We start from the raw sequence: 24,417 nt of genomic DNA, 5'->3' as shown, positions 1-24,417 counted from the left end.
GGCTTGCAACTTTCTCTCCAGGATTTGATACACCTCCCCCTTAGACTTGAGTCCAAGGGCACATGCCTTAAATTTACCTGGTCTTGTATGCACCCACTACATCCGTCTTGTAGATTCACCTTGTTGGCCTGATAGGCAATTACATGTTTTATCACCGCTGAGTGTTACCCCGAACACCCAGCGGCTCCCTGGTTATCCTCCGTAGATGGCTGTACGTACGTATTAGCAAATCATTGATCTGGAGCAGGTAATTAAAGTACACGTTGTCACCTCATTTACGGGAATAGGCTGTGAATAGGTAATTACCAAACAGCGCAGCTTATGGGGAGGTGCAGAAGGGGAGGAGAATAAAGGCAAATAAAATGTCTATATGGCCTTACACCAAATTATTTAAAGAGACGCTACATTTATGAAAACTGGGGTGAAGGGGTTGTTACCTGTATCAACCAATCAGATGGCTTGTCCTTTATTGTAGCGCAGCGTAGACATTGAAAGCAAATGCTGTCTTTACAACAAGTTGTCATGAATATCCCTCCAGCATCTACTGCTGTGTGGTTATTTGGACAGGAGGGGGCAGTGTTTTATTGCTGGTATTTACTTTTATTTTAGTTATTACCCGGGTGTCCCCTGACTCGCCATTATAGAACGTTTTTTCATATCCCTGAACATCACGGTAACGAAGCTGGTTCATGAATTGCATAAACTTGCCTAATAATCGGCACCTTGTGTGGACCTATCATAGTGCAGCAATATCCTTTAACCATTTACATATTAGGAGCCGCTACCTACAAATGAAGGGTCAGACAATCTTACGGCCGATCTCCGGGTTTTCTCACCGGTTCCCATTGAGATGAAAGGCTGGAACCCGGAATGGATTCCTTCGTTCTGAGCCACGTGTCCACCATCGGACTTTGTGGCTAAGTTGATGAGTTGGAAACCATCTCTTTGCTTAGAAACTTATTGGTTGCTATGGACAACATCCGCTCTTTTCATTTTTAGAAGCTGTAGTAAATTTACTCCACTGACATTTATATGTGAGGCGTAATTGCGACTTCATCGACACAGGCTAATGAGTAGGGGATGCGATCGCTAGGAAGATCATTAAAGGCCGGAGGTTGACAGATGAAATAGGTTGTTATGGCTAAGGTAGACTGGTCGGAAGGTTAACGCAAGCATTAAGTCGGCAGCAAAGGGTCGACATGAGTGGAGCTGGTCAGGGCGTGGAGGGAGAATATAATAGTGCATGGTGAGCACAGGGATGCACTGATACGGTGTCCATGTCGGTGTCCATGTGGACTTACAGCGAAATTCGGGGGGGAAAAAAAAAATTGTCGATTAATGCTTGTGTCGGCCTTCCATCCCTGTCAACCTATTTCAGATGTCGACCTTCATGGTGTCTACCCCTATGACCCATACCCAATGAGTAGGGAGCCACAATGTGTTCTTGTAGAGCAGGGATGGGGAACCTTCGGCCCTCCAGCTGTTGTGGAACTACACATCCCAGCATGCCCCACAACCGTTGTCGTATGGCCACATAGCAAGGGCAGCACGGATGGTGTAATGGTTAGCATTACTGCCTCACAGCACTGAGGTCATGGGTTCTATCCCCACCATGTGTTATATATACGGGGCAGTACGGATGGTGTAATGGTTACATTACTGCCTCACAGCGCTGAGGTCATGGGTTCTATCCCCACCATGTGTTATATACGGGGCAGTACGGATGGTGTAATGGTTATAGCATTACTGCCTCACAGCACTGAGGTCATGGGTTCTATCCCCACCATGTGTTATATATACGGGGCAGTACGGACGGTGTAATGGTTACATTACTGCCTCACAGCGCTGAGGTCATGGGATCTATCCCCACCATGTGTTATATATACAGGGCAGTACGGATGGTGTAATGGTTACATTACTGCCTCACAGCACTGAGGTCATGGGTTCTATCCCCACCATGTGTTATATATACGGGGCAGTACGGACGGTGTAATGGTTACATTACTGCCTCACATCGCTGAGGTCATGGGTTGTATCCCCACCATGTGTTATATATACGGGGCAGTACGGACGGTGTAATGGTTACATTACTGCCTCACAGCGCTGAGGTCATGGGATCTATCCCCACCATGTGTTATATATACAGGGCAGTACGGATGGTGTAATGGTTACATTACTGCCTCACAGCGCTGAGGTCATGGGTTCTATCCCCACCATGTGTTATATATACAGGGCAGTACGGATGGTGTAATGGTTACATTACTGCCTCACAGCACTGAGGTCATGGGTTGTATCCCCACCATGTGTTATATATACGGGGCAGTACGGATGGTGTAATGGTTACATTACTGCCTCACAGCACTGAGGTCATGGGCTCTATCCCCACCATGTGTTATATATACGGGACAGTACGGATGGTGTAATGGTTAGCATTACTGCCTCACAGCACTGAGGTCATGGGTTCTATCCCCACCATGTGTTATATATACGGGGCAGTACGGATGGTGTAATGGTTATAGCATTACTGCCTCACAGCACTGAGGTCATGGGTTGTATCCCCACCATGTGTTATATATATACGGGGCAGTACGGATGGTGTAATGGTTACATTACTGCCTCACAGCACTAAGGTCATGGGCTCTATCCCCACCATGTGTTATATATACGGGGCAGTACGGATGGTGTAATGGTTACATTACTGCCTCACAGCGCTGAGGTCATGGGTTATATCCCCACCATGTGATATATATACAGGGCAGTACGGATGGTGTAATGGTTACATTACTGCCTCACAGCACTGAGGTCATGGGTACTATCCCCACCATGTGTTATATATACGGGGCAGTACGGATGGTGTAATGGTTATCATTACTGCCTCACAGCACTGAGGTCATGGGTTCTATTCCCCACCATGTGTTATATATACGGGGCAGTACGGATGGTGTAATGGTTACATTACTGCCTCACAGTGCTGAGGTCATGGGTTCTATCCCCACCATGTGTTATATGGTGGGGCAGTACGGATGGTGTAATGGTTACATTACTGCCTCACAGCACTGAGGTCATGGGTTCTATCCCCACCATGTGTTATATATACGGGGCAGTACGGACGGTGTAATGGTTACATTACTGCCTCACAGCACTGAGGTCATGGGTTCTATCCCCACCATGTGTTATATATACAGGGCAGTACGGACGGTGTAATGGTTACATTACTGCCTCACAGCACTGAGGTCATGGGTTCTATCCCCACCATGTGTTATATATACGGGGCAGTACGGATGGTGTAATGGTTACATTACTGCCTCACAGCACTGAGGTCATGGGTTCTATCCCCACCATGTGTTATATATACAGGGCAGTACGGACGGTGTAATGGTTACATTACTGCCTCACAGCACTGAGGTCATGGGTTCTATTCCCACCATGTATTAAATATACGGGGAAGTACGGATGGTGTAATGGTTACATTACTGCCTCACAGCACTGAGGTCATGGGTTCTATCCCCACCATGTGTTATATATACGGGGCAGTACGGATGGTGTAATGGTTAGCATTACTGCCTCACAGCACTGAGGTCATGGGTTCTATCCCCACCATGTGTTATATATACGGGGCAGTACGGATGGTGTAATGGTTACACTTTGCTGAGATCATGGGTTCTATCCCCACCATGTGTTATATACGGGGCAGTACGGATGGTGTAATGGTTATAGCATTACTGCCTCACAGCACTGAGGTCATGGGTTCTATCCCCACCATGTGTTATATATACGGGGCAGTACGGACGGTGTAATGGTTACATTACTGCCTCACAGCGCTGAGGTCATGGGATCTATCCCCACCATGTGTTATATATACAGGGCAGTACGGATGGTGTAATGGTTACATTACTGCCTCACAGCACTGAGGTCATGGGTTCTATCCCCACCATGTGTTATATATACGGGGCAGTACGGACGGTGTAATGGTTACATTACTGCCTCACATCGCTGAGGTCATGGGTTGTATCCCCACCATGTGTTATATATACGGGGCAGTACGGACGGTGTAATGGTTACATTACTGCCTCACAGCGCTGAGGTCATGGGTTCTATCCCCACCATGTGTTATATATACAGGGCAGTACGGATGGTGTAATGGTTACATTACTGCCTCACAGCACTGAGGTCATGGGTTGTATCCCCACCATGTGTTATATATACGGGGCAGTACGGATGGTGTAATGGTTACATTACTGCCTCACAGCACTGAGGTCATGGGCTCTATCCCCACCATGTGTTATATATACGGGACAGTACGGATGGTGTAATGGTTAGCATTACTGCCTCACAGCACTGAGGTCATGGGTTCTATCCCCACCATGTGTTATATATACGGGGCAGTACGGATGGTGTAATGGTTACATTACTGCCTCACAGCACTGAGGTCATGGGTTGTATCCCCACCATGTGTTATATATATATATGGGGCAGTACGGATGGTGTAATGGTTACATTACTGCCTCACAGCACTGAGGTCATGGGTTGTATCCCCACCATGTGTTATATATACGGGGCAGTACGGATGGTGTAATGGTTACATTACTGCCTCACAGCACTGAGGTCATGGGTTCTATCACCACCATGTGTTATATATATATACGGGGCAGTACGGACGGTGTAATGGTTAGCATTACTGCCTCACAGCGCTGAGGTCATGGGTTCTATCCCCACCATGTGTTATATATACGGGGCAGTACGGATGGTGTAATGGTTACATTACTGCCTCACAGCACTGAGGTCATGGGTTCTATCCCCACCATGTGTTATATATACGGGGAAGTACGGATGGTGTAATGGTTACATTACTGCCTCACAGCACTGAGGTCATGGGTTCTATCCCCACCATGTGTTATATATATGGGGCAGTACGGACGGTGTAATGGTTAGCATTACTGCCTCACAGCACTGAGGTCATGGGTTCTATCCCCACCATGTGTTATATATACAGGGCAGTACGGATGGTGTAATGGTTACATTACTGCCTCACAGCACTGAGGTCATGGGTTCTATCCCCACCATGTGTTATATATATATATATATGGGGCAGTACGGATGGTGTAATGGTTACATTACTGCCTCACAGCGCTGAGGTCATGGGTTCTATCACCACCATGTGTTATATATATATACGGGGCAGTACGGACGGTGTAATGGTTAGCATTACTGCCTCACAGCGCTGAGGTCATGGGTTCTATCCCCACCATGTGTTATATATACGGGGCAGTACGGACGGTGTAATGGTTAGCATTACTGCCTCACAGCACTGAGGTCATGGGTTCTATCCCCACCATGTGTTATATATACGGGGCAGTACGGACGGTGTAATGGTTACATTACTGCCTTACAGCACTGAGGTCATGGGTTCTATCCCCACCATGTGTTATATATACGGGGCAGTACGGATGGTGTAATGGTTACATTACTGCCTCACAGCACTGAGGTCATGGGTTCTATCCCCATCATGTGTTATATATACGGGGCCGTACGGATGGTGTAATGGTTACATTACTGCCTCACAGCGCTGAGGTCATGGGTTCTATCCCCACCATGTGTTATATATACGGGGCAGTACGGACGGTGTAATGGTTATAGCATTACTGCCTCACAGCACTGAGGTCATGGGTTCTATCCCCACCATGTGTTATATATACGGGGCCGTACGGATGGTGTAATGGTTACATTACTGCCTCACATCACTGAGGTCATGGGTTCTATCCACACCATGTGTTATATATACGGGGCAGTACGGACGGTGTAATGGTTAGCATTACTGCCTCACAGCACTGAGGTCATGGGTTCTATCCCCACCATGTGTTATATATATATATATATATACAGGGCAGTACGGACGGTGTAATGGTTATAGCATTACTGCCTCACAGCACTGAGGTCATGGGTTCTATCCCCACCATGTGTTATATATACGGGGCCGTACGGATGGTGTAATGGTTACATTACTGCCTCACAGCACTGAGGTCATGGGTTCTATCCCCACCATGTGTTATATATACGGGGCAGTACGGACGGTGTAATGGTTACATTACTGCCTCACAGTGCTGAGGTCATGGGTTCTATCCCCACCATGTGTTATATATACTGGGCAGTACGGACGGTGTAATGGTTACATTACTGCCTCACAGCACTGAGGCCATGGGTTCTATCCCCACCATGTGTTATATATACGGACGGTGTAATGGTTACATTACTGCCTCACAGCACTGAGGTCATGGGTTCTATCCCCACCATGTGTTATATATACGGGGCAGTACGGATGGTGTAATAGTTAGCATTACTGCCTCACAGCACTGAGGTCATGGGTTCTATCCCCACATGTGTTATATATACGGGGCAGTACGGACGGTGTAATGGTTAGCATTACTGCCTCACAGCACTGAGGTCATGGGTTCTATCCCCACCATGTGTTATATATACGGGGCAGTACGGACGGTGTAATGGTTAGCATTACTGCATCACAGCACTGAGGTCATGGGTTCTATCCCCACCATGTGTTATATATACAGGGCAGTACGGACGGTGTAATGGTTAGCATTACTGCATCACAGCACTGAGGTCATGGGTTCTATCCCCACCATGTGTTATATATACAGGGCAGTACGGATGGTGTAATGGTTAGCATTACTGTCTCACAGCACTGAGGTCATGGGTTCTATCCCCACCATGTGTTATATATACGGGGCAGTATGGATGGTGTAATGGTTACATTACTGCCTCACAGCACTGAGGTCATGGGTTCTATCCCCACCATGTGTTATATATACGGGGCAGTACGGATGGTGTAATGGTTACATTACTGCCTCACAGCGCTGAGGTCATGGGTTCTATCCCCACCATGTGTTATATATACAGGGTAGTACGGATGGTGTAATGGTTAGCATTACTGCCTCACAGCACTGAGGTCATGGGTTCTATCCCCACCATGTGTTATATATACGGGCAGTACGGACGGTGTAATGGTTATAGCATTACTGCCTCACAGTGCTGAGGTCATGGGTTCTATCCCCACCATGTGTTATATATACGGGGCAGTACGGATGGTGTAATGGTTAGCATTACTGCCTCCCAGCGCTGAGGTCATGGGTTCTATCCCCACCATGTGTTATATATACGGGGCAGTACGGATGGTGTAATGGTTAGCAATACTGCCTCACAGCACTGAGGTCATGGGTTCTATCCCCACCATGTGATATATATACTGGGCAGTATGGATGGTGTAATGGATAGTATTACTGCCTCACAGCACTGAGGTCATGGGTTCTATCCCCACCATGTGTTATATACACGGGGCAGTACGGATGGTGTAATGGTTACATTACTGCCTCACAGCACTAAGGTCATGGGTTCTATCCCCACCATGTGTTATATATATATGGGGCAGTACGGATGGTGTGATAGTTATATTACTGCCTCACAGCACTGAGGCCATGGGTTCTATCCCCACCATGTGTTATATATACAGGGCAGTACGGACGGTGTAATGGTTACATTACTGTCTCACAGCGCTGAGGTCATGGGTTCTATCCCCACCATGTGTTATATATACGGGGCAGTACGGATGGTGTAATGGTTACATTACTGCCTCACAGCTCATGGGTTCTATCCCCACCATGGCCCTAACCGTGCGGAGTTTGTATATTCTCCCCTTGCTTGCGTGGGTTTACTCCGGGTACTCCGGTTTCCTCCCACAATCAAAAATATACTGGTAGGCTAATTGGCTCCCAACAAATTAACCCTAGAATGTCTGTGTGCATGTATATGTGGTAGGGAATATAGATTGTAAGCTCCACTGGGGCAGGGACTGATGTGAATGTTAAACTATTCTCTGTAAAGCGCTGCGGAATATGTGTGCGCTATATAAGAAACTGTTAATAAATAAATAAATAGCAAAACTGTAATAATTAGGAAAACTGTAACAAGGCATGCTGGGATGTGCAGTTCCACAACAGCTGGAGGGCCGAAGGTTCCCCATCCCTATTGTAGAGTGAATGATCACGTACGTGTGCTGTAGTAATTCACCTCCCGTTCCCTCCAACGTTCTGTTTAATATCTGACTGTGACTATACCGGTGACTCAGGGGTTACAATCCAGATTGTCTAGATAGGGGTATTCAACACAATGCCCATCCAGCAGCTGTTGAACTACACATCCCAGCATTCCCTACCACAGATTCTGCATGCCCTAATAGCAAGTGTGGCAGGGCATGCTGGGATGTGTAGTTCCACAGCAGCCGGAGGGGCTGCTTGTTGAATACCTCTGATTTTATGTCCAGTGTCTGCTCCTATTCAGTGATATTGGAGAACAGTTATAATGAGAACACATTATTGTGCTGCAGTGACGACGTTACATCTGGATATACTGTAGATGATAGTTGGTATTGATATTGTGCTCTTGCTGCGTTCTGTAGAGTACAGAAATCTGGTATTTCCCGTGTTAGGTAGAAATCCCCAGCCATTGTGTGTGAATGGGTGGGTGCTGTCGCCAGCCTGTCCTACCTCCGGGCAGACCCCTTCCCACCTTAACAATGAGCACATTCAGGCCCAGCTCGTGTTTGCAGTTATTAAGAAAACAGTCGCCTGTCTCTGCTTGTGACTTTAATCTTCAGAAGTCTGTATTACCAGCCTGATGCCTCGTCCCCTTCTGCTCCTCTAATGAGGTTTAGCGTCTGTTGTCCGAGAGGAGTGCGAAAAGTGATCCGAACTGGTCATTTCAGTGTGTGTGTGTGTGTGTGTGTGTGTGTGTGTGTGTGTGTGTGTTGCCAGTAACCATCAGACGTACTGTAGTACAAATATATGTTTTTGCAACTTATATTGAAATTACTTGTTCAGATGTAAACCATAAAGATAAAATGTATAAAATTCCCCATCAGAATTGCCTCCCCCCACCCCTGTCTCATTCATTACAAACATCTAAGCACTAGCCCGGACTATAGGTTGACCGCTATTGGTTGACTTGTGTACCGGCCCCGAGGAGGCTCTCTGCCTTGTATGCCGCCCCAAGGGAGCTCTCGGCCTTGTATACTGGCCATAAGGAGGCTCTTGGCCTTGTATGCCATCCACGAGGAGGCTCTTTGCCTTGTATACAGGCCACGAGGAGAATCTTGGCCTTATATGGCGTCTACGAGGAGGTTCTCTGCCTTGTATGCTGGCCATAAGGAGGCTCATGGCCTTGTATGCCATCCACGAGGAGGCCCTCTGCCTTGTATGCTGGCCATGAGGAGGCTCTCATCCTTGTATGCCGCATCAAGGGAGCTCTCGGCCTTGTATGCCGGCCACGAGGAGGCTCTCTGCCTTGTATGCCAGCCACGAGAAGGCTCTCTGCCTTGTATACCGGCCACGAGGAGGCTCTATGCCATGTATGCGGGCCATGAGGAGGCTCTTGTGGCTTGTATACTGGCCACGAGGAGGCTCTTGTGGCTTGTATACCGGCCACAAGGAGGCTCTCTGCCTTGTATGCCGGCCACGAGGAGGCTCTCTGCCTTGTATGCCGGCCACGACGAGGCTTTCTGCCTTGTATGCCGGCCACGAGGAAGCTCTCTGCCTTGCATGCCGGCCATGAGGAGGCTCTCTGCCTTGCATGCCGGCCACGAGGAGGCTCTCTGCCTTGCATGCCGGCCACGAGGAGGCTCTCTGCCTTGCATGCCGGCCACGAGGAGGCTCTCTGCTTTGCATGCCGGCCACGAGGAGGCTCAGGTGTTCTCTGCATTGTATAAAGACTAATTCAATGCTTGCTAAATTGAATAACACTATACTACACATTAGTGATTATTAATTATATCACTCCCAATATTTTTTTGCTATGGTTGCACCCCTGGGATAACTAGGTTGTTGATTGTACATGTTACTGAATGTGATGTTGGATAATATAAATAATTTTCTTCAAAGGAAAAGAAGTATTAGAACACGAGGACATGCACTGACACTGGAGGGAGGTAGGTTCAGGGGAAATGTTAGAAAGAATTACCTCACAGAAAGGGTAGTGGATAAGTGGAATAGCCTCCCATCAGAGGTGGTAGAGGCTAAGACAGTAGAACAATTTAAACATGCTTGGGATAGGCATATGAATGTCCTTATAAGGATCAAAAAGGGTTGAGATTACCTGAAGGGTAAAAAAGGGGCAGACTAGATGGGCCAAATGGTTCTTATCTTGTTCTTAAGACAAAGTGATGCATATATATATATATATATATATATATATATATATATATATATATATATATATATTACATGGGGGGGGGGGGGGGAATACGTAGGTCATTCTCTCCCAGTTTATAAATCCTGACAGTTTCCTCTCTTTTTTTTTTTTACCCAGCTCATTGCTCTAGTTTCAGTTAGGGCAGCGATCAGCTCCATCCGGCATGTACGGAGTTAAATTGCCCATTTCCTATGTAAGAAACCCATTTACACTGATGGAGCATCACAGTATATAAACAGTCCCCACACACAGAACTACCCGAGGATGCGTCTTTAATTCCTTCCAAAAGCATAAAATCAAATTACATGTTAGGGGTAAAAAGGTTATCTCCTGCGCTGCGTTTTCCGATGCAGAAATCGCTTTTTTTTTGGTTTGGCGTCTTGTCAGTGGAGACTTACATCGCCATAAGTACGTCCAGCTTCCGGAACCACGGAACGTAGACACAAACAATGCAGACAACGGCTTTCCTCGCACAGGACAGATGTCTTCATTCTATTGCCCCTGAGTACGTAAATGCTTACTTTAACTCTAGAAATATATGAAATGATGAATTAAAGGACTAGGGGTCAATATATTGTTCTGTTCCCAACGTCATTGGTTCTATGTTTGTGAATTGCTAATGTGGTGTTGTCCGGTGTCACCATTAGCAGCATTTCAGCTTCTTCTCACAGACTTTTGTGTTGTTTGTGAATGAGACTCTCCCATAATAATGTGTTGTGTTCTATATTGTACATAATACACATTTTTATTTGTGAATCATTATTGGCTGAGGTATAAAAAAATTACTGTTCATGCATTCATTGGTTTCATTACTTCGCTTTATTAATGGTTTAGCGGTTGAGGTCTCAAGCCGTAAAAAGACTGGAGTAGTTGCTTATAGCAACCAATGCACCTTGACAACTCCTTTATTTATTACTTATTTATATGGCACACACATATTGCTCAGCGCTGTACAGTAGTTGAACGGTCCGATCAGTCACAGTGGAGCTTACACTCAATATTCCCTACCACATGTACACACACACAGACATTCTAGGGTTAATTTTGTTGGCAGCCAATTAACCTACTGTATATATTTTGGAATGTGGGAAGAAACCAGAGTACCCGGAGGAAACCCACGCAAGCACGGGGAGAATATATATATAAAATATACCATGGTGGGGATAGAACCCATGACCTCAGCGCTGTGAGGCAGTAATGCTAACCATTACACAGTCCGTGCTGCCCTGTATATATAACACATGGTGGGGATAGAACCCATGACCTCAGCGCTGTGAGGCAGTAATGCTAACCATTACACAGTCCGTGCTGCCCTGTATATATAACACATGGTGGGGATAGAACCCATGACCTCAGTGCTGTGAGGCAGTAATGTAACCATTACACCATCCGTGCTGCCCCGTATATATAACACATGGTGGGGATAGAACCCATGACCTCAGTGCTGTGAGGCAGTAATGTAACCATTACACCATCCGTGCTGCCCCGTATATATAACACATGGTGGGGATAGAACCCATGACCTCAGTGCTGTGAGGCAGTAATGTAACCATTACACCATCCGTACTGCCTGTATATATAACACATGGTGGGGATAGAACCCATGACCTCAGTGCTGTGAGGCAGTAATGTAACCATTACACCATCCGTACTGCCTGTATATATAACACATGGTGGGGATAGAACCCATGACCTCAGTGCTGTGAGGCAGTAATGCTAACCATTACACCGTCCGTACTGCCCTGTATATATAACACATGGTGGGAATAGAACCCATGACCTCAGTGCTGTGAGGCAGTAATGTAACCATTACACCATCCGTGCTGCCCCGTATATATAACACATGGTGGGGATAGAACCCATGACCTCAGTGCTGTGAGGCAGTAATGCTAACCATTACACCATCCGTACTGCCCCGTATATATAACACATGGTGGGAATAGAACCCATGACCTCAGTGCTGTGAGGCAGTAATATAACCATTACACCATCCGTACTGCCCCGTATATATAACACATGGTGGGGATAGAACCCATGACCTCAGTGCTGTGAGGCAGTAATGCTAACCATTACACCGCAGTAATGCTAACCATTACAGTGCTGTGAGGCAGTAATGCTAACCATTACACCGTCTGTACTGCCCCGTATATATAACACATGGTGGGGATAGAACCCATGACCACAGCGCTGTGAGGCAGTAATACTAACCATTACACCATCCGTACTGCCCCGTATATATAACACATTGTGGGGATAGAACCCATGACCTCAGTGCTGTGAGGCAGTAATGTAACCATTACACCATCCGTACTGCCCCGTATATATAACACATGGTGGGGATAGAACCCATGACCTCAGTGCTGTGAGGCAGTAATGCTAACCATTACACCGTCCGTACTGCCCCGTGTATATAACACATGGTGGGGATAGAACCCATGACCTCAGCGCTGTGAGGCAGTAATGCTAACCATTACACCATCCGTACTGCCCCGTATATATAACACATGGTGGGGATAGAACCCATGACCTCAGTGCTGTGAGGCAGTAATGTAACCATTACACCATCCGTACTGCCCCGTATATATAACACATGGTGGGAATGGAACCCATGACCTCAGTGCTGTGAGGCAGTAATGCTATAACCATTACACCGAAAAAGATAGAATTATCTCCCAGCACCTAAGCGCCTCAACCCTTCCACATGTATTATGCACACACAGATAATGCAGAAAATTCTTATCTTAATATGTTCAAATTGATGGGGCAAGGTTCCTCCTTCAAATCTCTCCAATTAGTATCATGCAGATGGTGTGGAGACTCAGTGGGCCACTGAAATCTCACATGAGCAGTATGCACGACTCTGTGCTGATCCTGGACCTCTGCAGCTGGTCACCGGGCAGCAAATCCCTTCCTTCACTTCTATATCCAGGGTGGGCTTCCTCTGAATCTCCTTCAAGGGCCAACGCGTTTCGACCACGTCCGTGGTTATTTTCAAGGCTTTAGGAATGTTCCTAAAGCCTTGAAAAAGACCACGGACGTGGTCGAAACGCGTTGGCCCTTGAAGGAGATTCAGAGGAAGCCCACCCTGGATATAGAAGTGAAGGAAGGGATTTGCTGCCCGGTGACCAGCTGCAGAGGTCCAGGATCAGCACAGAGTCGTGCATACTGCTCATGTGAGATTTCAGTGGCCCACTGAGTCTCCACACCATCTGCATGATACTAATTGGAGAGATTTGAAGGAGGAACCTTGCCCCATCAATTTGAACATATTAAGATAAGAATTTCTGCATTATCTGTGTGTGCATAATACATGTGGAAGGGTTGAGGCGCTTAGGTGCTGGGAGATAATTCTATCTTTTTCACTGTATTCTGGGAGGACTGTGGAATACCTCCAATTTATCTCACTAGCAGACTTGCTGCCCACCTGAGAGCGCACTATCTGTGATTCTGAAACCTTTTTTGAAATATAACCATTACACCGTCCGTACTGACGTATATATAACACATGGTGGGAATAGAACCCATGACCTCAGTGCTGTGAGGCAGTAATATAACCATTACACCGTCCGTACTGCCCTGTATATATAACACATGGTGGGAATAGAACCCATGACCTCAGCGCTGTGAGGCAGTAATGCTATAACCATTACACCGTCCGTACTGACGTATATATAACACATGGTGGGAATAGAACCCATGACCTCAGTGCTGTGAGGCAGTAATATAACCATTACACCATCCTTACTGCCCCGTATATATAACACATGGTGGGAATAGAACCCATGACCTCAGTGCTGTGAGGCAGTAATGCTAACCATTACACCGTCTGTACTGCCCCGTATATATAACACATGGTGGGGATAGAACCCATGACCACAGCGCTGTGAGGCAGTAATACTAACCATTACACCATCCGTACTGCCCCGTATATATAACACATTGTGGGGATAGAACCCATGACCTCAGTGCTGTGAGGCAGTAATGTAACCATTACACCGTCCGTACTGCCCCGTATATATAACACATTGTGGGGATAGAACCCATGACCTCAGTGCTGTGAGGCAGTAATGTAACCATTACACCATCCGTACTGCGACGTATATATAACACATGGTGGGGATAGAACCCATGACCTCAGCGCTGTGAGGCAGTAATGTAACCATTACACCATCCATACTGCCCCGTATATATAACACATGGTGGGAATGGAACCCATGACCTCAGTGCTGTGAGGCAGTAATGTAACCATTACACCATCCGTACTGCCCCGTATATATAACACATGGTGGGAATGGAACCCATGACCTCAGTGCTGTGAGGCAGTAATGCTATAACCATTACACCGTCCGTACTGACGTATATATAACACATGGTGGGAATAGAACCCATGACCTCAGTGCTGTGAGGCAGTAATATAACCATTACACCGTCCGTACTGCCCTGTATATATAACACATGGTGGGAATAGAACCCATGACCTCAGCGCTGTGAGGCAGTAATGCTATAACCATTACACCGTCCGTACTGACGTATATATAACACATGGTGGGAATAGAACCCATGACCTCAGTGCTGTGAGGCAGTAATATAACCATTATACCATCCTTACTGCCCCGTATATATAACACAAGGTGGGAATAGAACCCATGACCTCAGTGCTGTGAGGCAGTAATGCTAACCATTACACCGTCTGTACTGCCCCGTATATATAACACATGGTGGGGATAGAACCCATGACCACAGCGCTGTGAGGCAGTAATACTAACCATTACACCATCCGTACTGCCCCGTATATATAACACATTGTGGGGATAGAACCCATGACCTCAGTGCTGTGAGGCAGTAATGTAACCATTACACCATCCGTACTGCCCCGTATATATAACACATGGTGGGGATAGAACCCATGACCTCAGTGCTGTGAGGCAGTAATGCTAACCATTACACCATCCGTACTGCGACGTATATATAACACATGGTGGGGATAGAACCCATGACCTCAGCGCTGTGAGGCAGTAATGCTAACCATTACACCATCCGTACTACCCCGTATATATAACACATGGTGGGGATAGAACCCATGACGTCAGTGCTGTGAGGCAGTAATGCTAACCATTACACCATCCGTACTGCCCCGTATATATAACACATGGTGGGGATAGAACCCATGACCTCAGCGCTGTGAGACAGTAAAGTAACCATTACACCGTCCGTACTGCCCTGTATATATAACACATGGTGGGGATAGAACCCATGGCCTCAGTGCTGTGAGGCAGTAATATAACTATCACACCATCCGTACTGCCCCATATATATATAACACATGGTGGGGATAGAACCCATGACCTCAGTGCTGTGAGGCAGTAATGTAACCATTACACCATCCGTACTGCCCCGTATATATAACACATGGTGGGAATAGAACCCATGACCTCAGAGCTGTGAGGCAGTAATGCTAACCATCCATATTATAAAAAATCTTGGGGCAATGCTGATTGGTACATTGACCCCATAGTTATATAAACTATGATCCAGAGGTGTGCAAAGTGTAGCACTCTGCTGTTGTGGGACTACACATCCCAGCATGCCATGCTAATTTTGCAGAAGGATCTAACGCAGGGCTGGGCAACACCGGCCCTCCAGATGTTAATGAACTACACATCCCAGGATGCTTTGCATTAGTTTTGCTATGTGACCATGCTGAATCTGATGCAAGGCATGCTGGGATGTGTAGTTCATCAACATCTGGAGGGCCGGTGTTGCCCAGCCCTGATCTAACGTAATGGCTGCAGAGCATGCTGGGATGTGTCTTTCCTCAGCAGCTGGATAGTAAGTACCACCAGTTGTAATACACAACAAGCTACACAGTATTTTTTCTTTACTTTATAAGGTAATTAAATGATCTCATTGCTGTTACATACAGCTGCTGTTACAATTAGCGGCAGAAGCTGTTGGAACAGGTCCCATCGGCTTCTGCGCATTAACTTCAGCATTTATATTCTGCTTGTAGGGTTCATTCTAGAACCCTTCAACTTTCAAAACCAGTGCCGTTTCTCTTCCCTGCCCGGAGTGTCGTGGTCAGTCTGGTCTGTCTCACACAGCGCCACCCCAGGCAGGGAAGCAGAACTGCACAGGTTTGTAGAAACGGACAAGTGTCCACCAGCAATACTATCCATTCCACCAACCGTGCTGCGGTTCTTCCCTTTTGCCTGTGTTATAGTTTTGCGTGCAGCAATGTGACAGTCTAACCCTGTGATGTGAGTAGTCAATGACGGCACAAATATAACAAGAGTAGTGAAGCGCCCAAATGATGGGAGCAAATGACAAATACCTCAGTAGTATCAATCATACCATCCGACACTGTGATGAGGAATATCTGAAAACTCCCGTATTTTAAACTCCAGAGTTTTCGGATATTCCTCATCAGTGTCGGATGGTATGATTGATACTACTGAGGTATTTGTCATTTGATCCCATCATTGGGGCACTTCACTGCTCTTGTTATATTTGTGTACCTATTTCTGGCCCGGTTGGTAATACCAGGCCTGTAAGTGGTAAGCTGACCTTTTTTTGCGCCGCAACAGTATCACTCTCTTTATATAGTCAATGCCGGGCGCTGGGTATAATTAAGCATATGACCAGGCTGGAGGTTCCAGCAGGGATCTCCTCGTACCTCCTGATGATGTTCTTCCCTTAGTCGGTTGCACTGCGATTATTGCACGGTTGCCTGCCTGTTGTTGGCTCTCCGGAGCAGCATTGTTAATCATAAGAAAACCGTTCGCCTTGTTCCGCAGTGAACCTTGGCTAAGCCTCATAAACCACATTGATTTCCAGTGTTGCGGCTTGTATAGAGAGGGCCACAATGGCTCGGGAAATTAGAAAACAACATTAGTATTATCCGAAGATTTGCTTCTCAGTGTTGGTTTCCCATTTCCTCCGATATTGGAGGCAGAGACTGTGCGAGAGCCTCGTTAGCGCAGCGGCGTCTGTTCCCAATTCCCTTTCCATCAGGCGGATTATCTTATTTCAAGGCTGGTATTCATGGATGGTTGGGAAGAAATAACAGCACCCAGGGTACACTTCAGGAGCCCTCTGCTTTCAATCAGCAGACGTTTCGCTGCTCAAATAAACAGCAGCGTACCGTTTATGTGATTGTCCGGACTACCGGTCACATGACACCGTTGTGTGTTAATGTGCTGTAATTAAACCTTACATTTTGTGAGAGCCCCCCAGGGCTTATTACACCTGTCAGCACATGTGTACGGAGACGGTGGTTTTGTGGTAGGAGCATGAGCAAGAAGCAGTTGGCATAGTGGTCAGCATTGTTACCTTGAGGTCATGACTTCAGTTGCTGACTCTGACCAATAATCTGTTTGTAGTTTATATGTGCTTTCCGTGTTTGTGCCGGTTTCTTCTCACACTCCAAAAATCATACTGGTAGGCGAACTGGATTCTGACGATAATTAATCCGCGCGCATTTGTGTGTCCATTGGGTGGAGATGAAGTTGACAGCGATATAGGCCCTTATTCAGATCTGATCGCAGTACAAATTTCTTCTCAAAATGGGCAAAACCATGTGCACTGCAGGTGGGGCAGATGTAACAGGTGCAGAGAGAGTTAACTTTGGGTGGGCTGTGTTGAAACTGAAATCCAAATTGCAGTGTAAAAATAATGCAGCCAGTATTTACTCTGCACAGAAACAAAATATCTCACCCAAATCTAACTCTCTCTATACAGTTACATCTGCCCCACCAGCAGTGCACATGGTTTTGCCCATTTTGAAAACAAATTTGTATTGCGATCAGATCTGAATAAGGGCCGTTGTCATTTCATAACCGCCTGTAACAATCCAAATTCTAATGTTTATCCTAGAAATATTATTACCCCATAGTAAGACCTGTATCGCCCCCCGAGCTCCAGAAATATCGTCTCCCTCTGCCACGCTCCAGGTAAAAGGGTTACTGGATGGGAAATTTTGAGTCTAAAAAAACCTAAATGACGATCTGCTTGATCCTAGTTTTCAATTTCTAATTTAGGGGATTTGTAGAATCTAAATTGGAGGCAGCTGCTAATCCTCCCAAACATATATTTTTGTCCCCACCGTTTGTATGTAAAACAAAGAAGCGGCCTCTGTGTCAGTGTTCCGTCGGCACTTATTCCTCCTGAAAAGGTTTCATTTACTTGTAATCCGTGAGCTGCTGTTGTCAGCTGCGGGAAGTGGCTTCCATTGCTATAAGCGGGTCAGAGAATGGGACGGGTATTACGGGTTATCTGTCTGGTCAGCAGTAAGAGGCTGACCTTAAGCTATTGCTCTATGAGCCTTATCTTCCCATGAGTCATGTTTTTTTATTCTTTATCGCTGGAAATTTGGAAGCGCCTCTGTGAAAAGAGAATCCGGAGGCCATTCACTGGATGCTCTATTTATTTTTTTCTTCCTTTTTTTTTTTATTTTTTTAAAAATCTTCTATGATGGCAGAAAAAAAATGGAAATCCATACATGGCACATGGTAGTTATACAGGGCCAGCTATAGCCGCCATGTGAATGTTGTAAGCAGTGGGGCGGTTATATTTTTGGTGATTGCGCCTGTGTATAAGTTGCAAGGCGGATGTGCCACAATTGGTTCAAAACGGGGTGACTCAATGATCTGGTGTAGAGGATCTCCGCTGTCCATAGTGTTCAACCACATATCACTAAAGCACTCCTCTTATACACTTTGCCCATCTTCCGAGTATCGCGTTTGAGCGAGCCGTTATTTTTACACTGATAATGTGATGATTTCTGGTTTTCCATCTCATCCCGAACTGATGCAGGTTTGTATAGTTTGAAGTTACTCACTAGGGTTCATTCAAAACCCGTGCAGTTCCTCTTCCGTGGCCAGGGGTGTGTCTGCGTGGTGCTTTTGCTACTTGTAGTATCTTCATATTCATGCTGAAATACAGACCACAGTGTGCTAGAGCACCACAGCAGAGAGCGACACCTCAGACAGGGAAGAGGAACTGCATGGGTTTTGGGAGATGTAGGGTGCTAGAATGAGCGATACTTACAGTGGCCTGTTAATTGGACTTGAGTGGTACCAGAACATTTACAGTCCTTGTAGAGTATCTCTAGCTTTGTGGTTCTCCGTGAAAATCGGTCTCTCCTGTCACAGGTTATAAGTAGCTCGTTATAGAAACACTAGTTCAGACCATAAAAATGACGGCTTCTGCAATGTATGTTCACTTTGACTGGTGACAGTTTTTTACTTTTCATTTTGAGCTGTGACATTTTTAGCCCACAGACTCTCCACCCCACCCCAGTCTCTATCTGCTCCTCACCTGCCGTAGACTGTATATTGATGCTGATTACTAGCACAGAGACGGTCATATATAGTGTTTGCCTATGACTCCGCCCCTAAACCCAAACCGGGAACTGGTAGGTTGTAAGCCCCCAATTTTCTGTCTTCTCGTTTTGTTTGCATTTGTATAGCTGATTACTGTTTGACTTGGCAACAATATGTCCCGACCATCCCATGGCCCCATGTTCTCTGACGTTATGCGATATATCTGTCTGAACAGGTGCACAGATTATTGATCTGATGATGCTGGTCATAGACGTAACCAAGGGTATGCAGACGCAGTCCGCCGAGTGCCTGGTTATTGGACAGATCGCCTGCAGCAAGATGGTGGTGGTCTTAAACAAGGTAGACATGTTGGCAGAGAACAAGAGACAAGCTGCTATCGATAGGATGACCAAAAAGATGCTGAAGACACTAGAGAATACCAAGTAAGTACAGTCATATGGCTGAAATAAAGCATGTACAAAGTACTGTTGTTGTTTTTTTTTTTTTTTTAAACTTAATCAATATTGTATCAAAAGCCGATTGGTTGATCAATTGTCAATAGAATCTAATTTGTTTTCCCTGCAGCATCATTATGTACCAAGCAGCGTGCTGCTTATAGGCGAGAACCTACCTGTACCAGGTGCACGCCAGACGTCCTCTGTGGGCGCTAGATGCGTCCTTTATGGGGAGCGGCTGCGGGGGGGGGGGGGGGAGGGGGGTATAAGGAACAGTGCAGGGCACCTGTCCGGCTTTCCTGACTCCCGCATATTATTGCATGATAAAATGAATACACCTGTTTCAACATCAGTCCCTCTCCCAAGCAATGTTAGTTTTCCTGGTGTTTGGATTAGGTGTAATTGAATTTCCCCAAGCTTTGTTGTTAATCTGTCTGACTCTCCGTACGAATGTTCCCAATCCGAGCCCCCGGGCAAACACATTACACTCATTGGAAGTCACTGTACTTGGCTTTCGGTAAAATTCAATATGTATCCGAGAGTCTTCAATAAAGTCGTCAATGTTCCGCTAGTTTTGGTGCAGTAGAGACCTGACCCCTTACCACAAGGGGATCAGAACAGCATTCCGTGAGTGCGGTGTGTCCTCACCGCAGACATGCATTTCATTAAATGACATTTAAACCTGGAAATGTCCATTTTTTGAATGTGAAATAGATCCATGGAATGAACTCTTCAACTTTTCATTTCCTCCAATTACATCCCAAGCGGCAATCGAGACGGATCTGAAATAAAGCTGTTTATTTATGAGCAACGCCAATAGCAACGCAGTTATGTTTGCTATTATATCCCTAGCAGTTTCTGTTACCTAGTGGACTGCAAGCCGGTAACCAAACTCTACTTCTGCATTGCCCCAGAGTGTTGCCAGAGTTGAAAAACTGACTATCAATTGCATCGCTCCCATGATGCTTCCTCCAGACGATAACAAGGAATCATCTTTGGAGACTGCACCCCCCCCCCCCCCCTCCCCCCTCACATGCTGAACCCAAGACCTCATCCCGTAATGCTTCTCGTTTCCTCACCTCTCCCTTTAATACATCTAGATACATTCACAGGTGGAGTCAATAAGACGCTGGGACTCAAAAACAATAATGTTGTCTAATTTGCTTTGTGGATTTAAAATTAATTTATTTTTATATTAAATTTAAAAGCAAACATGAACATGTTTTCTGGAGTCCTGATGGGATTTGGGAATCTCCAGATAAGGTCTCTTTTTTTGGATTGTGTGGAGCCTATATTATACCACAATACTTTAAATACCCGCTTTAATATCTTAGGATGGATTTGCCGTTCACCCCACAATGAATAAAAGAGGGCACTTAATGGACACATATTATACATTGTATATGGAAATACGCTTCCATTGTAGACTGTGGACCTCCCATGTGGCTAGGGAAGCCAATCCTGGGGCATTTTTTCAATCCCGGGATTCGGGATTGAAAAATGCTCAATCCCGGGATTCACAGGATCCCGGGATTGGCTTTCCTAATAAAAAAATGAAATCCCAGTGTTTTGGGGGCCAAATCCCGGGATCCCGCCGATCCCGGGATTGGCCACCCTACATGTGGCATCTTGTGCAGACCAATTGTGATAGTAGTTATTAGTGATCCTTATGTGACGCCCCCTGTGTGCACCAATAACCCTAATTATGACCATGTTATCCTCCTCCAAGTATAGGAGACACATGTAAGGTTCTATGTACGGTCTGTAACACTTCTCTCTGCGTTCTAGATTCCATGGGGCTCCGGTTATCTCAGTGGCTGCAAAACCTGGTGGCCCAGAAGCCCCGGAGTCCGTCACCGCCCAGGGGGTCACGGAACTTATCGAGGTGGGTATTGGATCAGTTCTAGTCAAAGCAAATAGCAGACACAATGGGAGGGATATATGGACCGATCTGCTGACATACAACTCTCCTTCCTGTAGATGGGGCAGAGGACTGTGGGGGACTAATGAGCGTTGTGTATAGTAAGACTGCGTATAACAGGACAGAGGGTTACTCTACATCCTCCAATTCATGCTCCTTGATGCCAGGTGGGGGTTTCTGCTGCATGTTTGCAAAGCTGTGGAACCCCTGGATCAGCCAAGACTCCTCCCCAGTAGATAAGTACTGGAGGTGCCAATTAGAACATCACAATGGCCCTCACGGACTTCCTGGCACACTGGGCTCTGTAACTGCCACCTCAGCCTGACTGGTGTTCCCCACCCTATGTGGGCTGTATACAACACTTGTGTGCCCCCAGTTACACCTGCACTGGCGTCACTGGGGCAGATTCCTCCAGCCACCTCTATACCAGTATAATTAGTTACTGCGTTGTGTTTCCTAACTGGTACTTACTCTGTCAGATCCTAAATCTCCGACTTCTGTCGCCGCGCTTCATTCACGTTTCACATGTAAAGGTCTGCAGAAGAAGACCCCAGGTGACGGTGGGATTACGCATGTGGTTGTCTTCTGCCTGATAACGATCCCATTGAATGTTTGTTTTCAGGCACATTGGCCCTGATTCATGTTTATTCGGAATGGGCCAAATTCCTCCCCGTTCCGCTGTTCGGCGGCCTGTGCGTGCAACACTTACACAGACGCCGGGGAGGAAGGGCTAGTGGCATAAATGGGAATGCAGGTGGGCAGCTGATGCCACAGGATGCCAGCACCCGCCCCTGCGGACACCAAAGGAAATAAGTCAGTTCCAACAGTCTTTTATTTGTAGGCAGGAAAAATCATTTGAAGGTTGGCGACCATCCTGCCAGCGGAGGCACGAGAGGGGACGTGTTAGCGAACTCAACCGCTCGCATGGTACTGCGGGGATTGGGTGGTGTGGTGGGCATTCGGCGCGGCTGTGTTTCAGCGCTCGTTAAGCAACGATCTTTGCTGCTAACCAAGTCAAGCTGAATCGGGCCCATTGTACCCATGGGACTTTCAGGGGATTTCACCTGTTTGGTTCAGTCCTGGAGATCTCCGTAATGGGGTTCTGAGAGCTCAGCTAATCAGACAACGGCCAGTCATTTGACAGGTATTTTAAAATCTAATACCCGCCACTGCGCGTCCCGTCCCGACTCCCGCAGCTGATGATCATCACCGCCCAGCCAGGTCAGCACTTGCCGGCGCCGCAAGCTAAGCTCTCAGGGACCCGCTGCCCGCCCCACTGCTCCCCCGGTGTCTGCATGCATATGCCTGTCAGGTGGGCAGGCATATGCATACAGGGAGGTCGGACGTGGTCGTACATGCTGACTGTCCGACCTCCATGATCTGGTCCGATGCGCACGGGACCGCGCAACGGATCGGATCAGATATCACACAAAGTGCCGAAATCAGATGAAATCGTCCCAAAATCGCATAGTGTATGGGGGCCTTCCTTCCTGTCAAGAGGTTCAGTTGTTGTTCAGTCCAAACACCAGAATGGTGAAGAAATGGGATCTAAGTGACTTTGACCCTGGAATGATGGTTGGTGCCAGACGGGCTGCGAATCTTCTGATCTCCTGGGATTACAGCAGTTTAGAGAGAATGGTATATAAGGAGTGGTAGTTCTATGCCTGCGTAATGAGAGAGGTCAGAGGTGAACGGCCCTCGGGGAGAAGGAAGCTATTCTGATGAAATGACCCATTATATATAGACAGTGGATACTGGCTGTGTCATAATCTGCACAAATGTTTTCTTCAGCACTTACGGGATAAGCGTTTCTTTATATGCTGTAAATAATAATCGATGCTCAAAACTTTGTCTTGTATTTATCACTTAGTTGTTACAGTCATCTTTGTGCCTTTTCCACTAAACCGGGTGTTTTCTTCCCTTTCCAGCTCCTAAAGTCTCAGGCTTACCTTCCCCGTAGAGATCCCTCAGGGCCTTTCCTGATGGCGGTTGACCACTGTTTCTCCATCAAGGGTCAGGGCACCGTAATGACCGGCACCGTCCTCTCAGGCTCCGTCAACCTCAATGATAACGTGGAGATCCCAACGTTAAAGGTGAGCGTTCTTCCGCCACTAGTGGGCAGTGTTGTACAAGCGGAGGCCTCGTTATGCAGATCGGAGGGAATATGGTCATTGCAAATAATTATACAGAGATATCTAATAATTGTTTTAGAAATAACAATGCTTTATGTTTCCCGTTACAATATTACAATATTGTGTTACCCTGTGTCATTGTAACAATGAAGCTGTGCTGTAGGCGGAGTATAGATTTATTTATTTTATTATTACCAGTTATTTATATAGCGCACACGTATTCCGCAGTGCTGTACAGAGAATTTTATTACCAGTTATTATATAGCGCACACGTATTCCGCAGTGCTGTACAGAGACTATTATTACCAGTTATTATATAGCGCACACATATTCCG

The 24,417-nt window shown here is 46.4% G+C and overlaps 1 protein-coding gene across 2 annotated transcripts in view; it reads left to right on the top strand.

The window, feature by feature from the left end:
* The window catches only part of EEFSEC (eukaryotic elongation factor, selenocysteine-tRNA specific), a 170,158-nt gene that overhangs the window by 32,269 nt on the left and 113,472 nt on the right, over window positions 1–24,417 (top strand). For both annotated transcript variants that reach the window (XM_083155634.1, XM_083155633.1), the window contains exons 2-4: window positions 19,810–20,017; window positions 21,818–21,914; window positions 23,879–24,043. In XM_083155634.1, coding sequence (XP_083011760.1) covers window positions 19,830–20,017; window positions 21,818–21,914; window positions 23,879–24,043 — 450 coding nt within the window. In that variant the 5' untranslated portion in view covers window positions 19,810–19,829. The remainder of the gene's footprint in view (window positions 1–19,809; window positions 20,018–21,817; window positions 21,915–23,878; window positions 24,044–24,417) is intronic.

This window comes from Crinia signifera, chromosome 8, assembly GCF_055691185.1.
Source record: "Crinia signifera chromosome 8, ASM5569118v1, whole genome shotgun sequence".
In the NCBI taxonomy this organism is placed as follows: Eukaryota; Metazoa; Chordata; class Amphibia; order Anura; family Myobatrachidae; genus Crinia; species Crinia signifera.
The sequence above is the reverse complement of the archived record's forward strand: the minus strand, read 5'-3'. Positions and strand labels throughout refer to the sequence as shown.